The following is an 18,360-nucleotide window of genomic DNA, read 5'->3' on the forward strand; positions in this document are numbered from 1 at the left end:
ACGGCGACCCAATCCTAAAATACGTCGTGCACAGTATTTTACCTTCGCAAACATCGCTCCAACGAAAGACCCAATCACCTCACCCATTTTGGGTACGAGGCTCGCCGAACTGCAAATGTGCGTCGTCGAGAAGGAGGAACGCAAATCTCTGGCGGCGTCGCAGTGGTGGGCCCGTAGGAGCGGGGCGCGGCCAGGCGGATGCAGCAGCCGGTGGCGAGAGCACCAGATCGGCTCCGGACGACCTCCGCCTCCCGCGCTCACCAGCACCAAGCGGCCCGCCCGCTAGCCGCCGGGGAAGAGAAGAAGAAAAAAACTCACTGGTTCCGCACCGAGATCCAGCCTCCCTGCCGAATCGGGCCGAATCACGGCAGGCCGCGGGTGCCGGCCGCGCGATCCCGCCGTATCGGGTGCGACGAGGAGCACCTCGCGGAGCCCAGCACAGGACCAGGTGCGCGCGCGAGCCCAGCAGCCCGGGACGCTGCCGCCGCCGAGCAGGAGCGAAGCCGAGCCAAGCGCCTCCCGGGGAAGGACGACTGCCGCCGTGGGACTGACCCTTCTCTGGAGGCGGCGGCTGCGGCAGTGTGGAAGGGAGGGGGTGAGTGGGATGGGATTTTGGGTTCGGCGGTTGGAGAACGCGAGTGCTGGCGGGTGACTTTTTTTCACTGTACGCCACCCAAAGTAGCGAATGGGTCTTCGATTTAGGTGTGTGTCGTTGGAGATAGTCTAAGTAGACTAGCCGAACGCGCTGATTGAAGTTTACTGTGCTGTGCCACTGCCCACTGGTATAATCTACTCCTATTTTTTTGGATTAAATAATCTACTCCTATTTTACATGTGTGTGTCGCTGTTTATACAGGAAACCATATTGTCCCATGAGTTTTCAACCCTTCTTCAGACTCCCTTTGAATTCATTAGTTTCACAGAAATTGTGTAGAAATTCCACAGCAATAGGTTTTTTTTTCACGAGAAAAATACAAGAATGGAAAAAGAAATCTCGCATTCTAAAGGGGTCCTTAAAGAGCAAGAGCAAATGCTCTAATGTGTACTGAGTACACTACAAACTTGAAAAAGATAAATGCACACATGGAAGCCAAAAGATTCTCAATCCATTTTTTTAAAATTTTCATTCATTCTAAGGACTTAAAGATTAAACTTTCGATCGCCCTTGTAGTGTTTAAATTATTTAGGAAGCATTTAAATGGAGTTAATTGAGCTAAAAGGTTCTCAGTGTTATCACCAAATAGATATTGGTGTATTTGGTAAACAAAGCATTTTTAGCAAATAGGCATAGTTCTCACATGAACACATACGTAACTCTCAGTTCATCACGTAACTAAATTAGTGATAGAGCTCTCACGTGAAAAAACGAGTGATGACATAGTGTTTACATGATAATAAATGAGTAAATGGCCACAAGTCTCTTTCTCCAGTCCTATTGTCCTAGCCTATAACCGGCCTACCAACTTGCTAATGCTACACATACGTTGATGGCATACGTAAGTTCGTTGTTGTCTACTATGCCACACGACCTACCAACATGCAGCATGTTCGGTTGGCTGGTTCGTATCGTTGCTGTTTCGTAAAGAAGTACTGCTAGATAGTTTGTGTGAGAGAAAAATACTGTTCCGGCTGGAAATTTACGATCGTTTACGATAAGCCACAGCCAAACAAACATGCTGATGCTCGACTTTGTCGTCTTTGACCTTCCTCCGTTGATCAGATTTGCACCGCCAATGCCTCGCCTCTACTGACCCCTCACGCGCTATTCAACCCTAGTCGGAGCTCTCCACATTGATCCACTGCTTCTGCTTTAACAAAACGGACAATAACGAGCCCAACATCTATGATGTTTACCTATGTAAGATCGTTCGAAAACTAAAAACGGACTAGAATGCGACCAAATCTATCACTCTTGAGAATTATGTAGCGAAATTTGGTTTTTATTTTTAGCTTAATGAATCGTTCAATAGACCAACGGACTAAACTGAGGTTTTTGGTTTGACCAAATGCATGACATGTACCGAGGAAATTTGAGCACTAGGCATTCACGAAACACTCCAGCGCCCTAAATGAACCTTAGATTTCATCAAAAGAATCGAGTATGCTACAGTCCATCATTGTTAACACACATTTTTATTTTAAAAACTTCAAAGGCCCCGTTCGCTGGTCTGACTTGGCTGAAAACACTGTTCTAACTGAATTGTTGTGAGAGAAAAAACATTCTTCTGGCTGAAAAAACAAGTCGAACAAGTCGAATATGGGGTAAGTCGAACGGGGCCAAACCTTATAACTTTCGACAAACAATTAATCGAAGTATTTACTATGTACATATTTAACGTGCAAAAGTTAGATCAATAAAATGGGAGATGCTAATTTACAGGTGCCTGAAAACTAGTTCTCTCTCCGGCAATGCTTTACAGACGTTGAAAGACCTCTGCCGCGTAGGGAGTCTAATGCGCTAAGCAGCCGTGGCCAGTGCACAAGCATCGCCTGAACGGACTAAATAATTCAGGTATCTGATAGTTAGGAAGCGTGCAATAAAATTTATTGGGTGACCTAAAATAATGTTAATTTAGTAACTAATATTATAGTGCAAGAGAAACTCAGTACGCCCTTTTCGCGTTTGATTATGCTTTTACGTTGACGAGGAAAGGTGGTGTTGTTTAACCAACGCAAAAACAACAGACTTAACAGAAAATCTTCAGGGCTTGTTCGGTTAGCATAATTCAGGCCTAGAAAATATTCTAGGTCTAATTTCTTATACAAATTAAAGCTAACAATTCAGGTAGATTTTTTCCAGAAAGCCATTTCGTAATATCTAAACGGGGCCTTACTAGTGGGCATCTTACATTGGCATCGAGTTTAAGTCCTTTTCCAGTGACGATTAGAGCAAGTATAATAGTAGGCTGTAAGCCGACTAAATGCTGAGATGGAGAAGAGAGATGAGGAGAGAGAGAAGCGGACTGTAAGTTTAGAGCCGGCTTGAGCACAAAAACCAAGAAAATATGTGAGAGAGATAAGTGGGTCATGTATTAACTATAAAAAGTTAACTACTATATAAGTTGACTGAGAAAAGGCTGTAAGACAGCAAGCGCATTGTTCTTAGCAACTCTAGTTGACATCTAGCATCGTCGGACAAGCGAACAAAGGAGCAACCCCGAGACAGCGACGGGACGCCGGTCCACTGGCCGCCCGTCTCGTGGCCGCCAGCCCCTCCACGTGCTGGCCGACCCCTCAAAACGCCCGCTGCGGCGGGCACACACCCAGAAACACCCCGGGGGCAGCCATTTCCAACGCAAACCCCCCGAGAGCCGTCCGTGACACCAGCATCCAGCAGGCAGCAGCATGGACACCGCGGTGGAGCTGGAGCAGAAGCCGGCGGTGGGGTACTGGAGCGTGATGGGCGCGCGCCCCTGCGACGCGTGCGCCGCGGAGCCGGCGCGGCTGCACTGCCGCGAGGACGGCGCGTTCCTGTGCCCCGGCTGCGACGCCCGGGCGCACGGCGCCGGGTCGCGCCACGCGCGCGTCTGGCTGTGCGAGGTCTGCGAGCACTCCCCCGCGGCCGTCACCTGCCGCGCCGACGCTGCCGCGCTCTGCTCCGCCTGCGACGCTGACATCCACTCGGCCAACCCGCTCGCGCGCCGCCACGAGCGCCTCCCCGTCGCGCCCTTCTTCGGCGCGCTCGCCGACGCGCCGCAGCCCTTCCCGTCCCCGGCTTTCGCCGCCGCGGCCGCAGCGGGGGCCAAGGCTCAGGGGGAAGCCGCGGCGGCGGATGACGACGACGGGAGCAACGAGGCCGAGGCGGCGTCGTGGCTGCTCGCCGAGCCTGACAACAGCCACGAGGACAGCGCCGCCGCCACCGCCGCAGACACGTTGTTCGCGGAATCGGAAGCCTACCTCGGCGTCGACCTGGACTTCGCCCGGTGCATGGACGGCGCCAAGGCCATCGGCGTGCCGGTCGCGCCGCCCGAGTTGGACATCGCTGCCGGCAGCTTTTTCTACCCCGAACACTCCATGAATCACAGTGTAAGCCTTACTTCTATACATCCTGGACCCTCACACCCATGGTTTCTCTCAGATTCCTCGAAAATATGCTCCCTTTTAATTTTGTGGACGGTGGTGATAATGTCCCTTATTATTACAGTTGTCGTCCTCGGAGGTGGCGGTGGTGCCGGACGCGCAGGCCGGCGTGCCGGCGGTGGTGAGCAGGGGGAAGGAGCGGGAGGCGCGGCTGATGCGGTACCGTGAGAAGCGCAAGAACCGTCGGTTCGACAAGACCATCCGCTACGCGTCCCGCAAGGCGTACGCCGAGACGCGGCCGCGCATCAAGGGCCGCTTCGCCAAGCGCTGCTCCGCGGAGGCCGAGGACGACGCGCTGGAGCACGACGAAGGGGCGTGCTTCTCGCCCGCGGGGTCGGCGCACGCGGCGTCGGACGGCGTCGTCCCGTCCTTCTGTTGAGGAGAGAAGACGGCGACCCCGGCAGACGGCCCCTCCCCGCCTGCCCGGCGGCGACGACGACTCCTTAGTTTTGCCAACTCTGCCGACTCTGAACCTTTTTTTTCCTCCCTCTCTCTTTTGATCGAGGGGTTGCCAGCTCTGGATCTGAAACTCCGAATGCATGGGACGCGAGCTCCGTGTAGCATGAATAACTGTGTAGTTGTTCGATGGACGAACTCAATCGCGTTCGCATGGAACTCTTGTAATCCTTCTCGGTCCTCACCATCACTGTAATCCACCCTTGTACATTACCATCTAGAGTTGTTTCTTTTCCATGAATGCATCTGCTACCTGAAAATTTTGCTGTTCATATGCATCACTGCCATAGTGCAGCACTCGGCTCTCAGAAAGATCAATGAGATAGCACAGCTATCCAGCTCTTTTCCTGCTGCAGTTGTTGCGAACAAGGTGGTTGGTTGGTAGAGCATCGATTCAGCGATCGAAATGAAAACTGTGAGCTGCTCAGCAGTTACCACTACAAGAAAAAGTGGTATTAACGACGAGATATGTGGTCGTTAAAAGTCCAAATGTGGTTGCTAAAAGTTATTAACGACCACAAAAGTGTGGTCGTCCATGGTCGTTAAAAGCTCCGTCGTTAATACAATTAACGACCACACAATTTTTCCCGTCGTTAACTTTTCAACGACCACACAATATGTGGTCGTTGATACTACACTAATAACGACCACATTTATAGTAATAACGACCACATTTTCTATCATTAATATTTTTTATACCATCTGGCATGAAGTACTAACGACCATTTTTTAGTAACAATGACCATTTTCTAAACTTTTAGTACAATATTTATGCTCGTATTTCACATTGGCTAACACCAATTTTTATAGGGTGAGCCACCACTTTGCACAATATACAAATGCACATTCACCATACCAGAAATCTATGATAAATAAATTTGCAACAGATTATTCATAAATAACTCTTAATATTACAAATGTATCTAATACTGCGTGACTTAGCAATCCTATTACAAAGAAGCAAAAGTCATGCTCGAAGGCAAGCACACAATTAGCTGGTCCTCCTCACATACAATTCCTTTGTCATGCTTCTAATAATATTCTCCAACCTGATTCCTACAATATGAGATTCTTAACAGTTCCCTGGATATTCATGTTGTCTTTAAACAGCATGCATATGACCCTTTCTTATGCCCATCACCTTCTTGAGTTGCTCGATTTTGTAACTTCGACTGTAATTTTTTTCTACCAGCCCAGCTACAGTAACACGTGTCCTGCATGTTTAGGAAAAGAATCACTTGCATACCCATAAAAGAAACTGTGCTACAGATCTACTTTGCAGAATTCTACGATCAAAAGAAAGAAGACAAACCTAACAGGGATGCAAATCTTTTTAGGCATTACATACAATTGATATTCTTGATTCATGATGCCCTTCAATGCCGACAACATAGAGATAAATCCTGCATTAGAATTTCCAACTCATAACTAGAGTGTCATAGGATTCTTGTGTAGATCAACCACATATAAGATTTATGTTTCAAGATTGAACTTAAGAAATACTATCATAATATATAGTTCACATGTTATGAAACTACATTATTATTTTTTAAAATTGATTGTCACAGTTAAAAATGTTTGACTTAATCAACCTGATGGGACAAGTAAAAAAACGGATGGAGTAGTATTCAGGAAACAACGAAATAGTAAAAAAGTTAGGTTATTAACATTAAACAAGCACGAGGAATTACCTAATACACATTGGTTTGAGAAGACATGCAGGATTGGTATCTCGCTCTTACTAATCAAGAAAAGTACAATTCATTCCCTTTTTTTTGAAGGAAAGACTTCATGCTTTTTACCTTTTTCTTTTATGTGATGAAAGGTATTGCAGTGCAGCACCGGCGGTTCCAGACACCATAGCACAGGAGCAGCAGACAGTCATCAGACCCTGCAACACTGGGCACTTTGCCGAGGTACCAAATTAGTTTAGAAACAAAGCAGTGATTAGAACAACCTGATAGAAGTTATACTTGTAGGCTGCAGACGCGTGATATTTTGATATGTCCAATATTTTAGTGATGAGAGGATAATTGATAACACGGCGGGACGCAACGAATCAACGTACCAGGTAAAGCAAATTCAACGCAAAAATCAAAAGACTCGCTCTACAAAATACTGCAATTTTTTCCGAACATTACATTGACCAGATTCAGTATTAGATTCAATATTATACTAAGGAGAATGTGAACAGATCACCGTGACTCTCAACCAAGAAAAATACAACTGAAAATTATAGATCTGATATATAAGGATGGACTAGGGGACCTGGTCGCTGCTCCTGATCGAGATCTTGTAATTAATGTTGCCCAGTGCACCGCCAGGCCATCACCGAGATGCATCTGGGCAACAGCATGCGGATCGCGCGCCTCCCCGTCTTTACGTGAATGCTGATCCGGCAGGCCGGCGCTCGTACCCATCACGCCGTCTCGCAGTCCGAGGCCCTCGCCTGCGGCGTGCGTCCCTGGAGTTCTCGACTTGCTAGGGTTAGACGGAAGAAGTCATGGGGCAATAGAAATTGGCTTCCGCTTGCTGGTTTTATTTTGTTGCCAACTGCCGGTAATTAAGGTACACAGCTGTACCGAGTACCGACGACCACATTATACGTGTAATTAACCACGGGTAGCTTTTTGGTCGTCGGGGTCAAATTATAGCACCAACTTAAAGGCCGGACTGGGCCAAATGATCACCGACGACCACATATTATCAGTGGTCGGTATCGTCTCGTTGTTAATACGCATAATTCTTGTAGTGTACCGAAACGGGGTTCCAGGTAAATTTCTGATTTGAGCCTTGGAATTGGGTTGAATCAATGAAGCCTTTTCAGCCGTTGGTAGCTGCAGGTGAAGTTGCAGCTAGAAGCCGAAACCGGGTTAGTACGTACCACCACGTGACTCAAGTGTACCCGGTACCCCCAGTCCACTACTGTGCACGACTTTTTCCCGACAAGTGGCACGCAACGCACGACGCCGGCGCACATCGAAATTCCTAAATGCGGTAAGCTTTCCTGCAAGAGGGAGGCCCCCGCTCGCTGAACAGCACCAACGATGGCGCGCCACCCGTGAACGACTATGGCCCCGTTCCCTCGGCTGAAGAAACCACAGGAAACACTGTTTCATCTGATTCGTTGTTTTCAGTGGCGGAGCTAGGATTTTAATCTTGGGTATTCCCACTCCTAGGTTCTAGACTTCTAGTTGCAAATTGCAGCTGCATAAACAACAGAGAAGTAAATAACTCGCCTTGTGTCAAAATTGCAGATGTTTTTTTTTTGCTACTGTGGGCTAGATTGAACTAAAATACTACATAATATTGCATTATGCATTTATATATATATATATATATATATATATATATATATATATATATATATATATATATATATATATATATATATATATATATATATATATATATATATATATATATATATATATAAGTATACACGTATATACATAAGAGTGTGTCAAAAGAGTTGGGTATTCCTGGGAATACTAGGGAATACCCTTGGATCCGCCCATGGTTGTTTTAGAATAATATTGTTCCAGCCAAAAAAACAAACTGAAAAATATGAATTATAAGAAAAGCGAACAAGGCCTATACGTACATATTAACAGATCAGTAGATCACCAATCTCCCCTCTCTATAATATCTATAAAAATTATATATATATATATAGGTCAACAAAATTTATTTATATTTTTCTATATTTCCTCGCTTCTCCCGTATCTCTTGTCTCCCCGGCACCCGGTGGGGTATTTATCTACACTGGGGGTGCTGGACTTCTTCCTCAATGGTGGAAGAGAGAAGGGCAGCGAAACTCCACCATGGCGGGTGTTCTAGCTTGATTTGGGCACACCAATAGGTCTCGGACAAGGTAGAATCGACACCGATGGATCTTCGAGGGGTCGATTTGATACCAACAGATCTGACAATGCACCGTCAAGCACGAGAGCGTGGGCGGGTGGGGTTCATCGGCGGCCGCCTCTCACAAGAAATTTTTTTATTTGACACAAACTTTTGCTTTTCTATTTGACAAGCAAGTTTAAAATCTTTCCTATTTAGCATCCAAATTTAAATTATTTTCTATTTGTCACCTTTCTTTTCTATCTATTTGACGGTGTTAAGTCCCAAACGAAAAGACCGTTTTGCCCTTGTTTTTTTCATATAGTAGCATTTTTTATTATTTTCAAAACTGTTATGTTTCCCGTTTTTTGTTGCTTCTGTTACCACTGGAATTAACAGCGTTACCACTCTAAAGTAATGGAAGTGTCAAATAGAAAAACAAAAATGTTTCTAATGTCAAATTGGAATTTTTCTCTCCTTTTGAAGTGCCCTGCTAGATGCGGCAGATGGTGTCAAGGCAGATGCCCAAGCAAGGGCAAGAGAGAAAAACAAGGCTTTTGATGTCGGGGCATGATATTGGGGGAGTTGCATCTCCCACTGTGTTTGGAACGATGAAACATTGGTGACTACCTATATATATCAGGGATGAAATAAGGGAAAATTGGTTATATAGCATCGAAAGGTCACAACATTCGTAAAATACCATCGAAAGTTCGCTGTTACGTAAAATACCATTGAAAGCAATAATCCGTTTCGAAATCTAGCATTCTGTTAACTTATTGTTAACGGCGTCTCCCTCACACTCACTCCGTTTCATTCAGAGAGGACGGTCCACTCGTCATCCTCTTCCCACCCTCTCACCAATCCTGTTGGCATGTTGCAGTCGCTCATTTCAAGCACCGGCCAAGCCCTCTCCACTCCTCGCTTGACTCCACTCAGATGGAGATGACTGGGTAGAGAGGTGGTGGCCGATCGAGGACTTGGCTATGGTGCATTGCTTCGTCTCGCTGCACCCGTACGTCGAGCTCGTCGTGCTGGGACCATCCGTACGTCGAGCTGTGCCAAAGACCCACTAGGCGCTGCTCCTGCTCCCCGGCTGCGGAGGGAGGCATGCTCACCCGCAGGCCGCAGCAGAGGGGACACGACAAGCCATGGGCATGGGTGGCACATGCGCTAGCTTCTATTCGGCGGCACCCAGCCCAGCCATTGTCCTCGCAATTCGCAAGAGGGCCATGGGCGCCGTGGATAGCAGCTACCTTCCACCATGGCCGGATGAGGAGCTGCAGTTGGGAATTCTAGGCAAGACAACAAGGATGTAAGTGCGGCAACTCGTCACCGTGTAGCTCCACCCCTTTTTCCATAAACGTGGTGACGGACAGGACCTGCAACCGCTGGTTCGATATGGTACCTGTGCGTGTTGAACGGCGGCAAGTACAAAACCGGCTGCAAGCTGCTGTCCAAAGCCCAAAGGCTGAGCAGCCCTTGGTATCGCCGTTCAGCAGAAGCACGTCACCATTCACCAGGTCATAAATGATGACCTTCGGCTTGGCCGCTTGGGGTTGTCGCTGGTGTCGCGGGAGGTTGAGCGAGAGGAGCATGGACATGGCAGACGTGGAGCCATGGAGGTCTCACGCGTCATGTGTGAGGTCGTGAGGAGGACGGAGATGGAGAATTGGACATGCTACTACCTACTATGCCGTGAAGCATGGACATGGCAGCTGCGTTTTTTTTTCTTTCACAGGTGAGTGGAGCCATGGAGGTCTCAGGTGGGTGGAGGTGGATAGAAGTTCACAACGTTCTCAGAATGTGACGGAGTGGTGTTTTCAGATAATAGTTCATTCTTTCCGTGCTATTTCACGAACGGACAAACTTTAGATGGTATTTTCCGCATACTGTAATCTTTCGGTGCTATGGAACCAATTTTCCCATGAAATAATGGGAGTGGCGACAGTTTAATGGGGAGGTGATGCTCCACTGTCAACGGCAACCCAAGCAGCAACCACCATCCTCTCGCTGCTTCATATTGCTATCACGTCACACCCCCTGAATGAAAACACCGACCAAAAGCGAGTAGGAACATCCTATGAAAAGCTAGGGAGGTATCTCAGCATTGCGCACGATAAACACTTTGTCCAAATTCGAATACAACCTAGCAATACAAGTCTAACACGAACCAGATCTTGTCTTGACAACTAGAAGCGCCCAAAGTCATCCAGTCAATACTTAAAACAGAAACGTTATGGTCCTGCCTCCACAATTGTATCAGCAGCGGTGTGTCCAAGGGAAACCCAAAACACTGGAACAAAATCTCAGACTGGATCCTATAGAATTACAGTTGTATTGATGCGCTCGGGCAAAACATGCTGGGGCCCCTCGCATTTTCCAGCATCTTGGGGCAGCTAAGAATCTCAGGCGTCATTGGCATATGGGGACTCGTCACGCTGGGGCTGCTGTCCGGGGGATCTGCTATAGCTTCTTCTGGCATCAGGAGGTGGTGGCGGAGACCTGCTCACGTCTCGGGCTCCCGGTGGTGACCTGCTGTTATTTCTGGGAGGAGGTGGTGGTGGCGACCTGCTCATGTCTCGAGCTCCCCGTGGTGACCTGCTGTTATTTCTGGGAGGAGGCGGCGGCAGTGGCGGCGACCTGCTGAGACTCCGTGCACGAGATCCTGGTGGCGACCTGCTATAACTTCGCCTCCTAGGAGAACGATCTCGTGGGCTGTAGCTCCTGAAAAACCCAACATTTGTTTTCAGGTTTAACACAAAATAATCCATTGAAAAAGGCTGCTAGCGAGGCAAGAAGACGATGATTATTTTATGTAGTCTCTCAAAATGTTCCCCTCAAATATTAAGTTTGGATTCACAATGATAACGAAGCTATAACAGGTGGGAGAGGGGGATAAGAATGCATTGGATCATATTGTACCAATGCAACATAAAGAACTACACTCAGAAGTTAGAATGCATAGTTGACCGTTTGATTAAATACTATCCATCAAATCAGGAACACATCTAGTCATGTACTAGATATTAACTACAAATAACATCTCTAGGTGTGACTTCTCATCATCATTCTTCTTTTTTCAACATGCCATCTTAATTTTCGCTGCATGTATTTATATCAGTGTAAAGGGGCTACTTCTAATCACAGAGCAAAACTGAAAAAAGGGGAAATGTGGCAATGACTAGGCTCAAACACAAAGCTGGAGATGTCCAGAAAACCTTTGTTATTATTATCTGTAAATAGTGCATTTGAGACCATTACTGGATACTCCCTTGTGGTTATAAAGAATGTGTTATCTTTGAAATTTTGCTTCGTTCTCAGAAGTTTTAGGATTTCTAGGTGGTGTTTCCCAACCCTTAATTAAAACTATTGGATGAATGCATGTGGTGGATTGGTGTCATTAGCAAATTACCTTCTGACGCTTGGGCTCCTTCGATATCTTGGGCTATGGCTGCGGCTGTGACTTCGGCTACGGCTGCGATATCTAGGACTTCGGCTGCGACGCCTTCCACTACCCAGGCCTCCTGAACCAACCCGTAAGCGACATTCACGTGCAAAGTGGCCAGATTCACCACACTCATAGCACTTCATATCAGAACCGTTACGGTCTCGGCCACGACCACCACCAGCTTTGGTTGACAGCTCAACCCTCCAACCATTCTTACCTATCGAGCACAAATCAACAAGATAACCATAAGCATAAATTCACAGATTGCTGAACTATATGTATTCACAATAGCTAAATTGCAAAACTTTGTTCAATTACTAATGCACAATAAAAAAAAGGGTGAAAGATTCATTATCATGTAAGATCGGAGCATGTTAGCAGTTTGAAACAAACTCAATGGCTTTCTTGCAAAGCAAGCCTTGCATTAAAGTATTGCGGTTGTATGCAATTGCAGGACAAGGACTTGAGTACCTGCTCCATTGCCAGTAAGATATTGTTTATTAGTATACATATGCATTGACAATGTACAGCAGGGCCAAGATATCCAGCATCCCAGCATTGCTATAACTATAGACATGACTTAGCGTATTCATAAGTCAGTTGATATAATAGATACTAATTTCTATTCCTGGTAAAAGTGCAACTGTTATGTATCCAACCACAGGCACAAACATTTCATAGTTGCCAAAGACAGCTTTTCCCCCATTTCACGAACTCAACTCACAGAACACAATAAAAGCACAGAGACATTTGATTTGATACCTTCAAGCATACTAAACTATATGGCTATTACTTGCCAGCTGTAAGAGAAAGAACTCAAAACTTGCTGATGGATATAATAAAGTTTAGACAAGCAAACTTATTGGGAAGTGACCAACAATGAGAACTTAGAAATCAGGCAGCACAAATATCTTTCACATCTTAACATCACATAAGCTACCACTTCATTTGAGGCACAACTTCCTCTGCAGGGTGATAATTGCTGTGAATCAAAAGCTTTTATACTATTATTATCTGAAGTTTATAAGCCTTTTCAAATCTACAAATAAGTAACTAAAAAGAAAAAAAAGATAGTTTTTTACATATAGTAATTTAATAGGGCCACATCTACATTCTTTACAAAGGAATAACCTACTATCAGAAAACTGCATAAATTACTTGTACAAAGTCTTACAGGAAAAGGCAAGCTCTCTACAATACAAAGTAATAAATAGGCATCCATAGTTATTAAGTACCATCCAATTCACGAATGGCATCTTGTGCATCCCTGCGGTCATCAAAGTCAATGAAGGCAAACCCTGGTGGTTTCCTAGCAACCCATACACTGCATGGAAAGAACAACTCAGTCCAAGTGAATGCATATAAACTATAATAATCTATTGTACAGAAAAAACATTTTAATACGGTATTGAGCGCAATTTTATTATGAACATGTTTAACTTAGTGTCATCTAAATCAACAGCAAACAGGAGATAAACAACAACTCAGCATGCAAATGCAGAAACAAATTCAACCAAACCTACATAGAAGGATGGCTAGGATACTTTTTCGAGAAACCAAAGTAAAAAAGATGGCACTTTTGTACAGGGTAACAGCTAAACCTGTCAAATCAACTACAAACAGAAGTAAATATATTGGCATCAACCAACTAAAGAAAAAGGTTGAAGCATTTCATCCAGTCTTAAGATATCCATAGTATTGAGGAAATATGATTCCGAGTTAATTTTGTCAATTCTGACATCACCAGACAAGAACCTTTATTTATAGATCATAGACATAAAAATTCCAGGTCAGAAGGTAGCATTGTTATGTTGGATGCACTTCAGAATCACTGGCATGATTCCATCTTTCCATCTATCATAGTAACTTCAACTCAATCTACTCTACATATCTCACTAGTTGTTTCTTACTCGTCATCATGTTCACCCAGTATTTTTACTGTGGTATCGTCAATTCATCATCGACATGAAGCATAAAAATAATTGCATAACTGCAAGTGTACTAGATGTCTGGATTAAATCACAAGTGTTCAGAAAGATACCCTCTAATCTTTAGAAAGAGGTCCTACCTTTCTTCTAAAAAAACAAAGGATAATAACAACTCACAAGCCTTTAAAACAAAGAAGCTCAAATTAGTCTGCAAGAAACTAAGGAAGCAGCCAACACATAAAGTGGAAATTTTAAAGCTAGATTCTTAGTTGTCTTGAGCTTGATACTACTAACAAGATGTGATTGTCTATTAGTGAGGCTAACTAGATAAGATTGGCACCATATGTACCGGTAAGTTGAAACCGCACTTGCCAACTTATCATGCAGAAGCCCAAGCCCTACCAAACTAAGCCTCAGGTACTTGTAATTTAACGTGAGCATAGTACTGCTGCCTTTCCCTTCTATTTCTCAAACAGCATATGCATCACCAAAAAACTCTGAGATTGTCAAGAAACAGACACAACTCTACTAAAACTTGATCTACTCAACAAACAAACAAAGCATACACAAATGCATCGGCATTGAGTCACTGCGCCACAGTTTACTTATTGATTTCTATACATATCATATCACATGACCACTAAGTGGAGCACAGGCTTCTGTATTGTTGTTTTACCATTGGTACGCACTATGCTCAATACGAAACTATCATACTCAAAACACAAATTGTTTAGCATGCATGTATATGAACTAGCAAGCAACAGCGTAAAGTCGTATATGCTATAAACAGTAGGATAGAGGCAAGTCGGGGGAAATCCTACCGGCAAAAGGACTACCTTAGCGCTTCCGCTATCAATAAAGAAACAAAAACGAAGCTTAGCACTTTCGAGCAAAGGCACCGCATCTCACCTCTTCAGAACCCCAAACGTGCGGAACTCGTCCTCGATCTCCCGCGCTGTGACACGCGGATCCAGGTTCCCAACGTAGACGCGAGCCATGAGCTCAGCCTGCAAGAGCGAAACAATCTGAACAAAAAAGTCACTGAAATCCACTCCAAGGCGGAGTGGAACCAAGCACCACCGAGGAAACCCAAATTCCTCACGAATTAGACCAAAACGGAGAAGAAAATCGAGGCGCGCTGCCCTAGGAACCAGAAGCAATGAGGGATCTAAAGCGTACTTGCCTTCGCGAGCGAGTTCCCTCCGGGTGATTTGAGATTTGGGGTCGCTAGAGCGACCGGGGCTGCGGCTCTAGGCTAATATTTTCTATAAGCACACGTCCCATAATGTTATTTTTTTTTTAAGGAGAGAGTAAGCAAAAGTCCGTCTACAAAAGTCAGACTAGTTTCGGGTCTAAAATTTAAGTCTAGGCGTACCTAGAGGGCAGATTCGGGTTTCATGCCTTGGCTCGGGCCTAGGCGAGCTTTTAATATAAAATAAATAAAATTAATGTTTTAGGTTGGACTCGAAACAAGAAAAAAAATTTCTGAGCGACGAGACCTCTTGCCTATCCATTAAAGGACGAGCCTTACCAATTTAGCTCAGATTCACCTAGAGATGGCAACGGACATAAAACCATTGGGTTTTGCCAACTCAAATCTATACTCATGAGCATAAAATGTGCCCGTTAAAAAACTCATAACTTTCACGAGTTTAATTTTATGCTTAAACTCATGCCCACTCAGGTCATAGGTACGCAACGGGTCACATGTGCCTGCAACAGCAAGCGCACTATGTCACCACCAGTAAGCAGATAGTTGTATAATACATATTAACAATTATCATATACTCATATATGCATACTGCATACTGCATAATACACTAAAAATAACATAAATGGGAAATCACATTTCACCAACCATTCAACAGCCAGCCACCATAGTTTTTGTGAATAGACGACGATGCACATAAAGAGCTAATGATCTTTCATGAGAATCTCAGCTCTACACTGGTGTCGGATACCGTGAGAAGGGGTACCCTAAGCAAGAACCAAAAAACGATTGCTTAGACTTCGTAAAAGGTCGAAACCAGTTGAACACCGCTAGCCTCGGCCAATTCTCCGACTCGCCCGAGGCCCCCTCACCGCTGACCTCGGGCGATCCCTCACCGAAGGCCTCGGCTGCCCCCCTCTCGTCGCAGGTCTCGACCGGGCCGCCGACCCTCCGTCTCGCGCGAGGCAGGCTCGGCAGCACTCTGCTGCCTCTTCCTTCACCCATCCCTCTGACAAAACGTCGCGTCACATTACCTCAGCCAACTGCTGCCCCTGGCGTCGGCCGCATGCTCAACACAGTACAGAGGAATGGCCGACGGGACAGGAGGCAGGACTGGGCAGGAGTTGCCAACCACTAAGCCAACCGCTACGCACATGGTTGACGCCCATACCTCACTGTACTGCCAACTCCTGCTCCGAGAACAACGCAGCATGGGGAGCCATGTCTGGGATACTGTGGCCTCGGAATCAGTAACAAGGGCCAATAAGACAAACGAGGTCTCAGCCAGAAATCTCCGATTCGCCCGAGGCTCCCTCGCCGAGGCCCCCTCGCCGAGGCCCTCTCGCCGAGGCCTCAGAAGAAGTACCGATTGTCCGATTCGCCCGAGGCCTCCTCGACAAGGTCTGCGATCCTCCTATTTCGCGCGAGGTCGACTCGCCACCTGCCCCGCGACCACCGATCTGACTAGACTACCCGGCTGGACATCACATCTAATCAAGGCGCTCAACCGCTCCGACAACCACACAACGGCACAGTACGGCGAAGTAACAGACCAGCACGTCAGCGCCCTGCCATCCACGATGGGACTGTGCAGGGGTTACCGGCTACTGTGCTGCCTAAACTCCTGCACCAAGGACGAACACAACGTGGGAAGTCAGAACTGGGTTCCTGTGACCTCGGGACCAGCGAACTGACCGAGTTCCGCCTCGCCCGAGACTCCCGATAGGGCCTCAGGCGAGCTGGCCATGCTCCGCCTCGTCCGAGGCTAGGCTCGTCCCGCAACCTCGTCGCCTCCGCCCCAAAAGTCGCTCTGGCAAGCTGTCGCATCCAATCAATGCGTCCAGCTGCACCCACTACGTAAGCCACGATCGGCAATGCACCACGACAGGAGCGACGGGACAACGGTCAAATCACCTTTTTACCATCCCTTGCTGACAATATAGGGTATCATATCCTGTAGACGCACGTTCCACACTGATTTCGCCTAAATCAACTACGACGATGGCCGCCAAGACCCGGCATTGCCATCTGCAAAGGCCTCGGCATAGCGGGTCTCGGCCTCAGCACAGCAGGTCCCGGCACAACCGACCGCAGCAGTCCCCAGGCCTCGGCACTTCACCAAGTCAACAAATGTACAGGAGCGCAGCAGGTCGCCGGCCTGGAGACCATACCGACTAGACACCGACGAGAACTCCCACGACGCCGCGCTGCTCCAGGGAGCAGAACACGTCAGCAAATAGTAAACTTCTCATGTACTTCTGGCTTCCTCCTTGTGGCTATAAAAGGAGGTAGCCGGTGCCATTTCTGGGGGAAAAAAAGGAAAAAAGGACGAACACATCGATAGAACTACACACTTCCACGCTGCTTGGGAACAACGTCCCAAGCAGTCCGCACCACCCTCGCCGAGACCTGGGGCTAGCTCCCTCTCTCACCTAGCTTGTAACCCCTACTACGAGCACTCAGGTGCAAGGAATACAAGATCGATCTCTTAGACTGGACGTAGGGCCTCGATTGCCTGAACCAGTATAAACCTTGTGTCTCTTTGCATCACCATCCGGGATCAGGGGCACGCAGCACAAATTCACTCGTTGGTTGAGGGACCCCCGGTTCCAAAACGTCGACAGTTGGCGCGCCAGGTAGGGGCGTCTACGTGTCAGCTTTGTCATCCTAGCACGTTCCGGATGGCAGACCCCGTACGACCATTGCGTCTCGGCACCGTAGTTTGGTTCGGAGCCTGGAGTTCATGTCTCTAGGGCATGAATACGACATGGTGCTCCTCACTCCTCGAGCCCCACCGTCCGACGATGAAGTCACGCCCCGGCAGCCCAGGCGCCGGCGGCGCCCGGGCGGCCGCTCTCGCCACGCTCGCCAGGCACGACGCGAGCAATGCCACCCCAGCGCTACGCGAGCCTGGGGCGGCACGCCACTCCCCGCCGATACCCTACGACCAGCTGTTGGTACGGGGTCCCTGGCTGGGGACCTGTCCGGCCTGAGCTTGGACGAAGGAAAATCGCCGGTGGCTCGCGCCGATGCCCAGTCCTCTAGCTCCGCTCCACCACTCCCTGAAAAGCCAACCCCGGCGGGGCAGAATATGGAGACGGCACCGTCCCCATACCCCTTTGGGTTGAGAAATGCCGCCGCCTCTTATGCTTACGCTTACGCTGCCGCTCACGAGCACCCCTCGGAACGCCGCCAGCGCTTCGCTCTCGACCTAAGCACCCACTCCGACCCCTCGGACGAGGACGAGGCGTGGCCCGGGGTGGATTTCTCCGAATTCCACAACCCTGGGGCTTTACGCCAATTCTTGGCCGCAAGCGACTACTGCCTCGGCTATTCCGACTCCGACGACGAAGGGACTTACGATCCATCCCGTGAGTGCTTCCACGTCGGGC

At 47.3% G+C, this 18,360-nt stretch overlaps 2 protein-coding genes and 1 long non-coding RNA gene across 4 annotated transcripts; 1 reads left to right on the top strand and 2 right to left on the bottom strand.

Annotated features, from left to right (window-relative positions):
• Positions 1–3,255: 3,255 nt before the first annotated feature.
• On the top strand, positions 3,256–4,808 carry LOC136477665 (zinc finger protein CONSTANS-LIKE 3-like). Its single transcript, XM_066475901.1, has 2 exons — positions 3,256–4,026; positions 4,145–4,808. The coding sequence occupies exons 1-2, from the start codon at positions 3,346–3,348 to the stop codon at positions 4,457–4,459; spliced, it is 996 nt and encodes a 331-aa protein (XP_066331998.1). The 5' UTR covers positions 3,256–3,345; the 3' UTR covers positions 4,460–4,808.
• A 590-nt stretch (positions 4,809–5,398) lies between these two features.
• Positions 5,399–7,059, bottom strand: LOC136477669 (uncharacterized). Its single transcript, XR_010764080.1, has 4 exons — positions 6,805–7,059; positions 6,339–6,435; positions 5,849–5,939; positions 5,399–5,750 (listed from the first exon to the last, which is right to left on the bottom strand). It is a non-coding gene; the product is annotated as an uncharacterized lncRNA (long non-coding RNA).
• Positions 7,060–10,458: 3,399 nt separating this feature from the next.
• On the bottom strand, positions 10,459–15,110 carry LOC136477666 (serine/arginine-rich splicing factor RSZ23-like). 2 transcript variants are annotated; one of them, XM_066475904.1, is made up of 5 exons: positions 14,938–15,110; positions 14,668–14,765; positions 13,066–13,154; positions 11,795–12,047; positions 10,459–11,106 (listed from the first exon to the last, which is right to left on the bottom strand). In XM_066475904.1, the coding sequence occupies exons 2-5, from the start codon at positions 14,754–14,756 to the stop codon at positions 10,788–10,790; spliced, it is 750 nt and encodes a 249-aa protein (XP_066332001.1). In that variant the 5' UTR covers positions 14,757–14,765; positions 14,938–15,110; the 3' UTR covers positions 10,459–10,787. The 2 variants fall into 2 exon arrangements, with proteins under 2 accessions (XP_066332001.1, XP_066331999.1); XM_066475902.1 differs by having other exon boundaries at positions 14,942–15,107.
• Between the last annotated feature and the right edge of the window lie 3,250 nt (positions 15,111–18,360).

Source organism: Miscanthus floridulus, chromosome 8, assembly GCF_019320115.1.
Source record: "Miscanthus floridulus cultivar M001 chromosome 8, ASM1932011v1, whole genome shotgun sequence".
Lineage (NCBI taxonomy): Eukaryota > Viridiplantae > Streptophyta > Magnoliopsida > Poales > Poaceae > Miscanthus > Miscanthus floridulus.

Bases quoted from the DNA above. Each gene is read 5' to 3' on its own strand.
- LOC136477666 (XM_066475904.1), bottom strand. From the start codon at position 14,756: ATGGCTCGCGTCTACGTTGGGAACCTGGATCCGCGTGTCACAGCGCGG. The intron at 12,048-13,065 runs GTACTTAATAAC...TGTGCTCGATAG, and splicing joins TGCCATTCGTGAATTGGATG to GTAAGAATGGTTGGAGGGTT. The intron at 11,107-11,794 runs GTAATTTGCTAA...TGGGTTTTTCAG, and splicing joins AGGAGCCCAAGCGTCAGAAG to GAGCTACAGCCCACGAGATC.
- LOC136477665 (XM_066475901.1), top strand. From the start codon at position 3,346: ATGGACACCGCGGTGGAGCTGGAGCAGAAGCCGGCGGTGGGGTACTGG. The intron at 4,027-4,144 runs GTAAGCCTTACT...TTATTATTACAG, and splicing joins AACACTCCATGAATCACAGT to TTGTCGTCCTCGGAGGTGGC.